Source organism: Mastigoproctus giganteus, chromosome 2, assembly GCF_048544385.1.
Source record: "Mastigoproctus giganteus isolate SK-2022 chromosome 2, ASM4854438v1, whole genome shotgun sequence".
Lineage (NCBI taxonomy): Eukaryota > Metazoa > Arthropoda > Arachnida > Uropygi > Thelyphonidae > Mastigoproctus > Mastigoproctus giganteus.
The window spans coordinates 209,743,960-209,757,446 of NC_143576.1; the positions used below are offsets into that span (position 1 = coordinate 209,743,960).

The following is a 13,487-nucleotide window of genomic DNA, read 5'->3' on the forward strand; positions in this document are numbered from 1 at the left end:
ATCGTATTCTGGTTTTCGTGTGGTAACCGTCAAATACCGGTGAGTAAACAGCCAATTTATCTATTCGGCCAAATCAACATAATGAAATTTAGTGTGCTATTAAGTTACCATCTCAAATACTTACGCTATTAAGGCAATATTAACTTAGGCTGTTTACTCACTTTTAGGAGAAAAGGCAAAGGCATTTAGGAAGCCATAACGCACTACAAAAGCATTCAACAGCCAGAGCTACAAGTAAATCTTGATGTATGTAGTCTAGTAAGTGGTTCTGGCACAATAATATCCACTTCCCTAGTGGGACAGTCCGGACTTTAATTCTGCATGGTCTTGGGAGACAGTGGCGATCAAAAAAATTATGAATGAATATGCGACTGTTCTTCATGAGTAATGGATCAGAACTGATACATATATTGGCTAGCAATTAGTTAAGAAATGGAGAAATTGCCTCTATGATGTCTTGTAGAACACTTCAGTGCTGATACTCTCAGTTGCTGAATAACTATACCAGGGGTGGCCAGCAAGTCGATCGCGGCTTTAATTTCGGTCGATCACGACGAATTTTAAATATATATAAAAAATAGATTAGTCAAAATCTAAATGTTATTATTATTATGCGTCCCACTGCATACGCTTATTAACATTAGTTGAATCATTTTACTCTTGTTGCCACGCAGCCGCTAGGCTTGTCTAGCGAAAATTCACGCAGTTACGTGGGGAGAGCATGTGTATGTGTCGAATTCTTATTTAGCTTAATAGTAATAACTGCACAGTACTTATACGTTAATTTAATACTCTTTGATTTAAAATGAATACTATGAAAAAGAACAAAACGTATCATTTTCATCAAGAGTGGAAACTAGAATACTTTTTTTTGTAATGATAAAAGAAAAATGTTTGATTTACAATGCTTACGTGGCTATACTCAAAAAAGGAACTTCAATGCACTTCATGGTAAATACCAATCGGGTTTTCCGCCTAATAATGACCTTAGAAAAAGTAAATTAAAAGAACTTAAATCCAGATTATTTGTACAACAAAATTTCTTCACGACACCTACTTTACAATCTAAAGCAGTAACTGTAGCATCATTTAAAGTGAGTCATCTTCTTGCAAAAAAAATGCAAACCATTTTCTGATGGTCAATTCACCAAAGATGCATTTTTAGAAATAATAGATTCACTTTTTGAAAATTTTAAGAACAAAATGAAATTAAAAGTGCTCTTCAAGATCTTCAATTATCTCGAAATACTGTGATGCGACGCATCGAAAAAATGAGTAAAAATGTGAGCGAACAATTGCGTGCTCATATTGCTAATCGTGTATCCTTTTCTGTACAACAACAGACGTCAGTGGTACAGCTTAATTGCTCGATTTTGTTCGTAAGGTTTTTGATTATTTTGCCACTAAAGAAGAACTGCTGGGTATAGTTTCGTTAAAAGAACTAGAAGTCTTTCTTTTTAATTTAACGCATTCAAAGATTTTATTGAAAAGAATTAAATTACCACTATTTAAGCTCGTATCAATAACAACAGATGGAGCTACAGCAATAACGGGGCACCTTAACGGATTCATCGCATTGTGCCAAAAGGATGATGAATTCCCAGATTTTCTGAGTTACCACTGTATCATCCACCAACAAGTGTTAGCCAGCAAAAGATTAAATACTAAAAGTGTTATGGACATAGCTTTCAAAATTGTGAATTCTATCAGAGGACAATTTTCAAAGAAGACTTTTCAAAATGCAACTCGATGAAAATTAACCAGATCTGATATTACACACAAATGTGAGGTGGCTGAGTTGGAGTAAGTTTCTACAGAGATTTTGAAATTGCTGAATGAAATTTAAAAATTTGTTGATCAAAGGGGAGATGATTATCAGCAGCTACAAGGTACGGAGTGGGTGTGTGATCTAGCTTTTTTTGGCAGATTTTACCAGTAAATTAAGTGATCTGAATTTGGAATTACAAAGAAAAAATAAAATTGTGGGTGACGTGATTAATAGCATTTCATACATATAAATATCAATTTTTGGCAATGGCTAAGGATCTAAAAGAAAAAAAAAATTCGATCATTTTGCAAATATATCCTGTTTTTGAATTTAATAGTGAGAAATATGTTTTTGAAATTGAGAAAGTTGTGGATGATTTTGAAACCAGATTCGGTGATTTTAAAACAATTGAAGACATTGTTCAATATATTTCTTATCCATTTAATGGAAAATTTAATTTTAAAACAATTGAAGACATTGTTCAATATATTTATTATCCATTTAATGTCGACTTAAATACGAAACAAATTGCAGAAAAAATCGCTGAGATTTTTCACATGGAGAAAATATTACTTAATAATGAAATTATTACATTGTGTTGAGAAACGATATCTTCCTAAAAGTCAGATCATCAGAAAAAGACTTTTGGAAATATGTTTGCGGAGCAGTATCCAAATGTAAAAAAAAAATGCAGTGAACTTTTAAATTCCTGTTTTGGTTCCACATATCTACGTGAATCGGCCTTTTCGTATTTGAAACAAAGAGGAAGACTCGCTCTACTCTTACGGACTTGCATACAGAAGATTCTTTACGGTTGGCCTTATCACAATATATCCCCGATTTTGAAAGCTTGGTAGATGACATGAAGACACAAACTTCACATAAATTAAAAATTTAAATACGTATCAATTTAAAATAAGAATTCTGAATTGTATTTAATTTTAAAATTTATAAACAACATTTTTCAATATGTATTGCTTAACTTTTTTAACTATGTGTAATAAAATTCTTGAGATGTTAGATCGCGGCACATTTTGAAGAACAAAAAGTAGATAGCATCACAAATTAAGTTGGCCACCCTTGAACTATACAAATAGTTTACATGTATTCCACACCCTCGTAGACAAAATCAATGATCCAATGCATCACGGAATTGGATCACTGATTTTGTCTACGAGGGTGTGAAATGCATGTAAACTGTTTGTATAGTTATTCAGCAACGGAGTATTAGCACTGAAGTGTTTTACAAGACATCATAGAGGTAATTCCTCCATTTCTTAACTAACTGATATATAACGTATTGAGCCTTTGCAGCTCCGTTATCTATTAATTAAATAATTGTCTGGCAATATACGCGTATTTCTTCCGGTTTTAACACTGATTAATCTGTTGTATCTTCAACTAAAGATAAAGATTACTAGCACTTCATATTTCCTCCAACTTCTGCATTTTGGTGCCCTTGTGGGCAGTACAGGTTATATCACCGTTCTCCCACACCTGCTGGAAAAGGTCCGACTTCGAATACCGTCAGCGACGCAAAGAATTTTTATAGTTGCTGAGTTTGGTCTCAGGTGAGGGTTGCATGGGTTACTTACGCCTCATAGTCTTAGTTGCTTTGGCGCTTAACACATAACAATGATCTTAGTAAATCTCCTCGTGCCATGAAGAGATGAACAGTTCATTGAGTTTTCTGCTGCCTCTCATAGTTTGACGACCTAGACAACAATTTAATTTGACTAGTGGTTAAACCGATCCTGGCTGAAGGAAAAATAAAGAAACGTAGCCGAACGTTGCTACGTTTCTTTATTCTCCTTCGGGATTATCACCAAAGTGGTTAATTAACCACTTTTCGAAAAGTACAAAAAGTTTATTCTTCTAAATGTGTTGGAGATGGATTTTTCCCCTCACACAGTTCACATCCCTTCGATTATTTTTTATACGGATGCTCTAACAATTAGAACCATCAAATATCTACAAGAGCGCGGTTATCAAGACTTCAATTTCAATCAATATCTCCTTCCCTCATCAACAAGTTATTGTTTGTCTTAAGGGCTAATATTGAGAATGATCAGTGCTACCATCAAGACTTGATATGACTGTTGTATACAGTAAAACTAATTACAGGTCACGAGTATGAACTATTTCATAATCATTCAATGAATGATAAATTCTAATTTACCTAAATGGATCAAACAGAAATTAGTCAGTAAAAAATTTACGCCATCCAAGTTAAACTAAGATAATAAATTTTATACTTATAAGGCAGTGGGTCTCAGAGGTGTAGTCTTATCTCCACGTCCGAAAAATATGAAATGAGCACAAACAGCTTCGGAAGAAATGTTACGTGTTTCATTATAATCAACCCAGTTCTCACTTTAGAGTGTTAAGAAGTTGTTCTTGTGCTGCTGTCTTATTTCTTCGCGGATTCTTATTTTAATATGTACAGAAGCTGTTTATTTTCATTAACATGTGAAGGAAATGCCCGAATGTTCAGTATTTCTTTACAATTAGACTACTGAATGATCAGTAGTCTAATTGTAATGAAGCAGTCTACAATAAATTCATTAGCAAGAAATAAAGAAGCAGCAATCAGATGTTTAAAAGGGGAAGAAAAAGAACACCTATAAGCCAATTACAGTGTTGGTTAATGACACCAAAAGAGAAATCTTAGGTCATATTAGAACTCAAATACAGTAACTGCCTGGAGCAATCACCCATCGATATGATAACATCACTCTTAAGTTTCGCCATCGGAAGGGAAGTTTCGAAAAATAATGTAGCTATTTAAATTTTAGAGTTCTCGAGTTCTAGTAGTATCTCATGCGAAAGTTCAAGCAGTCACGTACTTTTATCTAATTCGACAAGGCAAGGTTTTAACGGCCATCGCAAACAATTTATCGTTCCGAGTGCGTCTTGGAAAAACAGGAATGTGAATTAACAGATACATTAAATGGCACTTAGAGCGAAGCACACAGCAATCGGTCCTCTCGCCCACCTGTTCACAGGCTGCTGACTTGAACTAAACAACGCATCCATCATCACCAGAGCAGAGAGAGGCTGACAATTAACCTAGGCTTGTTAGCCAGCCTATTTACAAGAGATAGAGCAGGCAAAAATAGGCTCCGGACCTTAATGATTCCAGTCAGCGGAAAGATAACTGTCTCGGTTGCTATCTCGCATTCTGCTGGTGCTGCATAGCTTCAAGCTCACAAGGGATCAACAGATACGGAGAGTCACGCAAGAATTGTTGGTTAATTTATCCATTGTTATACGGCAGGCGTATGGGGTTCAAATTTTCTAATTAAGAAAACATACGATATATATATATATTTCGCAATGTGGCGTTTAAGGTGTCAGTAGTTTTTGGCTTAATTAATAAGATTCGCATACACATTATTCAGATGAGGGCTTTTTAAACTTTTTTTTTTTTTTTTTGTTATGGAACTCTTGCAAATTCAAATACTTCGTAGAATCCTGTTCGCAAATGTAGATCTTCCACGGAACCATCTTTAAAAACTGAAATAACACGAAATTAAAAACAGTAATATATGGGTACAAATTAAATAAAAAAATCAAGTACACAAAAATTAATCGGCCATTTGTAGAGAGCTTCTGGGATCCCTTTACGGAAACCCAAGGATTCCACGAAACGCACTTTGAAAACCATTTCTCGAGACAGTTCTGAATCTTGGATATTTCATTAGTTGTGTTATAATACTGTTAATATATCTCAAATCCCTAATTTTAGTCTTTCTTCTACGTTATTTGACCTTCATTCATTAAAAAACAAGCAAAAACATAATGAAGATCACAACTCCTTTTTCTCTCTCCGAGATACAAATCTCACGGAACCCAAACAAGTTCTCAGGGAAAGCCATTGGAAACCCATGATTTACCTTACTACCAGGCTGTTTGCTTAACTATTACAGCAACAACAACAGTGTAGGCATATACAGGTAACATAATCACACATAAATTAACAAATGCAATACATCGAAAGGTACAAAAACATTCCACTGAAACTAAGCAACAGAAATGAGGATTCGTTTCAATTCAGCAATATTTTATAACAATATAGGCCAGTGGATCACTAACTGCGCGCCGTATATAGAGCCACGAATTTTCTGAAAATTCATTTTTAATGGATTCAATAAATGCATAAACTTATTTTAACAATCGATGGAGAGTGAGATCTGTGTAATCGAATTTTCGTTCTGAGAACGCTGCCTAAGATCAGCACAAACGTATATAGTGTATTATGCATAAGGTTAGTTGTCAGTTACCGTGTACTGGAAACAGAACAATATTCCAGAAACAATACAAAACAAAAAATCAAAATACCATAAAAATCCCTTGTTATATCTCGGGGGATCTACAAGGCATAATAATTATTTTAGGGACACAGCATTTTGATAATCAAGATAATCACAGTATTGGAGCGGGAAGGTGCGGAAATTGAGAAATAAGTAATTTTGTAACAGTGAAGATCCTGATTACAACTCCAAAGATATGTTAATATATATGTATAGTCTAGATGGTAGTTTGAACAGTAAATAGTTTGTCAAGCTTAATACCGGAAGAGGAGCAGGCTATACGTGAAGAGCACGTGAAAGGGGGCTATGAAGCCATAGGTATGAGATAAGACAAGTAGGGTAGAGAGAAGTTGAAAAGCCTTTGCATCCCCGTAAAACTAATAGAACTGACTGTGGATAAAAGTAAGAAAGGCAGCAGGCAGTGTAAAAGTAGAAGCCAGTTGTGTAACTGCACGTCCTTGAAGTAAAGGGTTTTGGCGTTACATAGCTTACATGGATAAGGTATTTAGAATAACACCACGGCACTGGGGTCTATTTCTTCCTTTTAGGTATAAGCTATTTGTCTATTTGTTATCTGAACATTTTTGACATATTTCGGCTTAAATTTTTGAATATAATTTTAAATTTCGACTAACTGTTATCGTTTAGAGTTTACAATTTCTAAATTTAAAATCTGCCTAATTAACTTTTTTTTTTTTTTTTCTCAATGGGAAAACTGTTCTCAGTACCGGCTGTCTAAAAACGTCATCAGTGTATAAGTATGGCTATGACACTCATCTTTTAAACAAACGGTCAGTTAACCTTTTATAAAGACCATCTATTTGAATGTGGTGCAATACCAGGGCAAGTCGTTACAAAGGTAACTTTGTTCTTCTTTGAGAATTATGACCATTTGTATTGTTTGTGCAGTTTAAACCCTGCTGTCTACAAAAACAGATTGAAGAACAAGACTGACCTTCAAGCATCTTATGAAGAAAGAAATATCACTCTCTTTTGCATGGATTCTTAAAAACAAACGCGATCGTTGTTACTTATTTTCCATGTTTCGGTTGTATAAAATCAGTTTCAAAGTTGTAATATAGCAAAACGTATCTGTTGAAAGTAGTGCAATATCAGGGCAACTTGTTACCAAGGCAAGTTTGTTCTGCTGTGAGTATTAAAATCATTATTGCATTTTCCATGCAGTTTAAATTTCTCGTAAGAACAAATGAAAAGACGAGAGAGTCATTAAACATATTTACAGATGTAAATAAGTTCAGCTGTTTGTGATAATATTTCTTAATATTTATTGAAATATGCTCCTCTAAAATTGTTCAACAATACCTCTTGATACAATTTAATGAAATATATTTTAGAATCTACATCATTATGTTAATATTCTTTGTGATAACACCAGTGCTAGAAACGCGCAGCTTGAAATACCTCAGTATTAATAAATAACATGATGATACTGCTATTAATAAATTCAAAAAATTAACATATACGAATGCACTTGTAGATTCGTAAAGGCGAAGTAGGTGGGAAGAAATAATTACAGAAAACAATACTATCAAATGAGATAAGACATATAAGTAAGAGAAGTTTTGTAGTTCAGTTCTTGTAATGGAATACTGCACTTGACAGTCCTGTTCCTGTCATTACATGGGTAGTCTGATAAGCTGTTATACGTTCCCCGTAAGCAAGTCGCTTCTGATTAAGAACTACGTTTTACACGTCTTTATTAACTTCACTGGTGGCTGACAGTTAACGATGCTATCTCCAAAACAGTGACACTGTCAGATTGAATTTTTTGACCCATAGGGGGAGTCCAAAACTTTCCGGAATGACAATGTCAGACTGGGTTTATAGTGGTATATATGCAATACAAAGCGGATTGATATCTTAAATTTTTGCACTTCGGTATGCTTATAGATTTGTTTGGCTTACAACTGCCTATCTCTTGATAACTAATACAGCAGATTTAAGGATCACAACAGAATAAATATATATAAATCATTGTCCTTAACTTTCAGAAAGCATGCATAACGTAGCCGAGTGGCCAATTGTAACACGAATTAAATTTGGTCGTTGTTTCAACCCCATAAGACTGCTAAATGCGGTTAAAGACTGTATTCTTTTCAAATCTACTAGTTGTAAACTCCCTTGACCTAGGTGGCCGTGTCGGAGTATAAAGGAAACGTTTTAAAAATAATTAAAAATCACTTCTTCTTCAGAGAAGCCATTGTGCAAGGTCCTAGACTATTCCAGAGAATTCGGCCGTTTTCCGCAACTGTCTGGTATGGTAATCCGTTTTAATATGTTTGACAGACCGATTTGTGTTGAGTTTAAAAAAAAAACAAATAACGATAACGTAACTAGATAATTTGTTCAAGACGCAATGTACAGCAATACGTTCGAAAGACTATAATTCTCTTGTTAGGTTGTATTGCTGACAGTGCACAAAATTGTACAAATGGTAAAAAAAAAAAATTACAGGTTATTTTACTAACAAGAGAGTTCCGAAATCTGTTTTCCCATTTATACAGAATAGTTTCTCGGCCTAAAATCAGAGTGTAAAAAAATAAATCTTTATTCTTATATAAATCTCAAACAAATTAATTAAAATGTATTTATTTTTCATCTCATATATCTGGTTGTTCTGGAACATTTTTTGGTACATCGAATACTTCGAATCACATTAAGCAACTCTTACAGTGTATTATGTCTTGTACAAGTCCGCGTTCACGGGCCGACTTGTATACTGGTGTTCAAAGAAAGTGCATCACCCCTTAAAATTGTAATTGTCGTCGGAATTACGTAAGTATATGGCAATATCTCTTACAGATTGCATCAGATTGACACACGTAGGTGATGACGTAATATTGCATCAGCTGTTACTTTCAGCTATACAGTATAAGCACGCTCTGCAAGAGTTGCAGTCATTCCTCGCTTGTATCAGGATGGCGAGTTACGTGCAGTTGACGCCATGAAGAAAGAGTGCTATTGTTGCTTTACATGAGGAAGGATGTTCTTCCAGTCATGTTGCTTATAGAGTCTTGTAATCAGTCGAGAGTTATTAGATTTCTTTCAAAACTCAAGAAAATTGGTTCTGCTGATAGAAAAAAAGGAACTGGACGCAAACGAGTCTCTACGCCAAAACAGGACCGCGTTTTGAAGCGCTTATTATGCCTTAAAAACCGTAAAGCTCCTTCGTCTGAGCTGAAAAGAGAATGGGAAGAACATACAGGAGTGGTAACAAGCGCAGTAACAGTCAGAAGATGCCTCTTCAAAAATGGACTTGTAGCCCATCGTTCTAGAAAAAGCAACGCCTCACACAAAAAATGAAAAAAAAAAAAGGGGCCCGATTAATTTGGTGTAAGGAGCATGTCAAATGGACCCTCGAGCAGTGGAAGTCAGTTATTTTCTCGTATGAGAAGAAATTCAACCTAAATGGCTCTGATGGGAGACAAACGATTCGCCGTAGACGTGGTAAAGAATACCATCCAGACTGTATGGTGTCGACAGTGAAATTCACTACCAGCCAAATGATATGGGGTTGCATTTCGTATCACGGAGTAGGTCACCTGCAGTTTATAAAAGGTCCCGTAAATGCCAATGGATATCTGGCTATATTGGAAGGGAAACTGCTGCCAACCATTAGAGCCCATTTCAACCTGCCAAGTAACTGCATCTTTCAGGACGACTCTGCTCCTTGTCATCGGGCGAAAAGTGTAAATAGGCACTTTTGTAGTTATTTTAGCTTCATTTCTGCATTACAGGTTCGACAGTAATGTGTTTACATTTGTTACAGGTGAAAAAAATGGTTGGAAGAACGGTCCATTACAACTCTTAGCTGGCCAGGAAACAGCAGGTACCTCAATCCTATAGAGAACTGTTCGCATCGTATGGAATCTGCAGTTGCCAGAAAGAACCCAAAGACCCTTCGTGAACTTCAGGAAGCCATAATTCATGTTGGAAACCACGAACTATCAGTTGATTATCTTCAGAAATTGATCTTGTCAATGCCCCGACGGTGTGCTGCTGTCATCAGGGTCACAGGCGGTCCAACTAAATATTAGTTTGTATCTGGTGAACTTTTCATTTTGTTTTCCATTTAAAAAAACTGGAGCAAATTGAGGGCTTCTGATAACATTTCAGCCATAATTGTTGTGTTTACTAAAACTGTTGTATAAAGGTTACAAATGCTCATTTTGGAATATTTTGAGAGCACCTGTCAAACATTACTTAGCTTTGCCTTAACTATTAATAAATATCTTTTGTTTATATTTCTATTTGTGATACTAGTCATTAATGTAATGTGCCATCGCGAAAAAGGGTTAGAAATGTGAAATTCCTAGGTGATGCACTTTCTTTGAACACCAGTGTATATTATGTGGGGGGGGGGGGAAACCTATTTACTCCATCTGAGATCGGTTAACTATAGTCTCGACTAAAGGCGCCTTTAAATTTTCTTCGTCTCCGACAGTATTCACAACATACCTCTCGAAATGAGTCATGAATCCGCTACAATGTCATGGAGGACGAGAGAGAGATTTCAAAAGTAAGTGAAGTTAAGTCATTCTTCTCTATTCTTTATTTATTTATTATTTTTTTTTTTTTTCACAATTTAGCCAATACTGAGCGCAGATATTCTTTTACAAGTGATGCCAAGGAGGTATCACGTGTACGGGAAAACTGTTATTTAAGTCACGGGTGATGGAACTGATATTCAGGTTGCAGACGCTTGGCTTGTTAGTCAAGCGTCTGCAACCGTCAGGGTGTAAACTCCAGACGAAAGGTACTCCAAGCACCCAGTATGTTGACCAACATTACCCAAACAAGTCTGACCTAACGTAGGCAGCAATACAGGTGTGGAAGCCACATTCCACAAGGAAAAGGGATGTCTGTGGGGCTATGCAATATTATGCGGTAACTGATTTTTATCTCGTGTTGTGATGACAGGAGCTTTATGGACACATACGCACATTGAAAGATTATTATTTTTTTTTTGGAACGTAATAATATTTTGTCCATTAAATTTTTTTTTTTTTTCTAAAATTGTTAATTATACTAGTCCCTTTGGGAACAGTTTTTTTTTTTTTTTATGCTAACCCCTTCGAGGGCAGGATTGGCTGGTCTCCAGTTTATTACAGACTAGATTTTCACCTGCTTGTACTCAGATTTTTCGTGGGTACGGGAACTTTTGGCATCCACTGCTATTACGCTTTCTCCAGTTGGTGCGGGATTCTTTGTGGTATTCACCACCGCACGTGATTATAAGAGACTGCAGCACCCACAGGATTTGCGTTTCTTCCTATGGGTGCTGGAAATATTACATTTAGTTTTAGTACGTGTATAGTTGGGCTCACCTCCTCGTGGTGTGGACGGGTACTGGGAAGCAGCAACCCTGATGATCGCTGCTTTAAACAATTAAATAACAACAATACACACACTACACAAACATAGCACTACACTCATTTCTGGCCACTGTACAGGGTTTTGTATGTCATCACAGAGAACCATGGCAGCGATGAACTAACGTTTACAGGCCGCCTTACGTAAGACACAATGCATATCCACATGTAAATCCCTATGTAAATGTATAAATATACACGACCCAATGTTAACTGTTGTGCAGCATTTTAATCGATTTCAAGCATTGGTGAAAATAAATTCATACACAGTATATATTAATAATGCAAGGCCAAGTGCAACTGCACCGGCTGCATGTGCCTAAAGCCGGCTCTAAAGCACAGGTCCCAGAGTAAACAGCTTCACCGCGGCCGCATCCTTTCCAGTTCCTTTTCTCTATAGTTTCAAAGGTCCGGGTCGCCTTACACGACGTCTGGGGTCGAGGCAGTTAACTGGCCTCTTGCCGACTCTCGAAAACCTAGCAAGTTTTGCACCTAGGTAAAATTTCTCCTTACCAATGGGAATCAAATAAGATATCTCAGTATTTTGCCTTAATCAGGGACCTTAATCAAGGTTTGCCCTGACTTTGCTGCTTCTACATTCTACTTTAGATGGCAGAATGTATACTTTTTGTGATGTCTACTGCAAGATAGGATCAGAGTAGTTCACAAGATAGAGAATACAAGATAATTACATATTTGATAATTACGTTCAACTTAAACACGTGTACTGCTGTACCCCAGCGTTGACTCCTCGGCTTTGTATAATTATAATGTACTTTTATGTGTATTATAATTATAAAGATAAATACATTTTCTTTTTATACTCTCCGGGACTCGGTACAGCACCTTATAACATTTGCTATAAATAGTAGTGTAATTTTATTTCCAGATCATTAGTCTTATATGCAACTCAAATCATGACACGGAGAAGTTACAAACGAGTTTGGGAAGTGATTTTTTTTTTTTTTTTTTTTAAATCTGAAAACATCTTTGGCAGCACCTACTAAATTTTTGTGATCTAAGTAAAACCGACTGGTAACGAAAATTCAAGACGGAAATGACGCAACCTCAGTCACTAACGTTAATTCAGTAGAGTAAGTAGCGGGCGTAAGCATAAAACGTTACATAGTTCATACTAAATATTTCAGACTAAAGTAAAACCGACTGGTAACGAAAATGCAAGACGCAAATGAATTATAAATTATACACTTGGTGGGACTGAATTAAAAACCGTGGAGGAGGAAAGGGATCTGGGAGTCAGAATACGGGGAGATATGAAGTTTTCTCGTATTTCAGTGCAAACAGCCAGCCAGGAAAGTACATGGTGTCCTATCGATGATTTATCGCACGTTATCCTCTAGAGATAGGAGGTCATAATCCCACTGTATAAGGCAATTGTAAGAGTATATTTGGAATACTGTGTTCAGTATGCAGACCTCACCTGAAAAAAGACAATGGGCAATGGGCTTCTTGAAACGGTCCACAGACGGGCAACTCGAATGGTAAGATAGGCAGAAGGACGACTGTATGAGGAAAGACTCCGATTATGTGGGATACAGAGCTTGGCAACCAGACATCTCAGAAGTGATCTGACTGAAGTTTATAAAGCTCTGAGAGGGATTAGTAAAGTGAATGAATGAAAGTGAAATTCTTACTGTTATAACGAATCTAATCTAATCTGAACTTCAACCACTGTAATTCAAATTACAGTGGTTGAAGTTCAGATTAGATTGTAGGAAGTTTTCTTTTAGCCAGTGAGTCGTTTGCTGGAACAAATTGCCCTCGCAGGTAGTAGTGACACTTGTAATAAATTAAAAGGTCAGCTGGTTAGTTACTTGTGTGAGGAAGGAATTATATAATTTGCATTTTCTTATTAACTTGGATTTTTTTTTTTTTTTGGCAGTGTAGAAAAATCCTGTGGCTTCCTTGCACTACATGACGAATACTATTACACTCATATCGTTCGAATGATTCACTGATCATGGAACTCAACCGATTATGCCCATCACCACA

The 13,487-nt window shown here is 36.1% G+C and overlaps 1 protein-coding gene across 1 annotated transcript in view; it reads right to left on the minus strand.

Moving 5' to 3' along the window:
* Positions 1-5,204: 5,204 nt before the first annotated feature.
* The window catches only part of LOC150090023 (uncharacterized), a 128,793-nt gene continuing 120,510 nt past the window's right edge, over positions 5,205-13,487 (minus strand). Inside the window, exon 8 of the mRNA XM_090390152.1 lies at positions 5,205-5,284. Coding sequence (XP_090246278.1) covers positions 5,205-5,284 — 80 coding nt within the window. The remainder of the gene's footprint in view (positions 5,285-13,487) is intronic.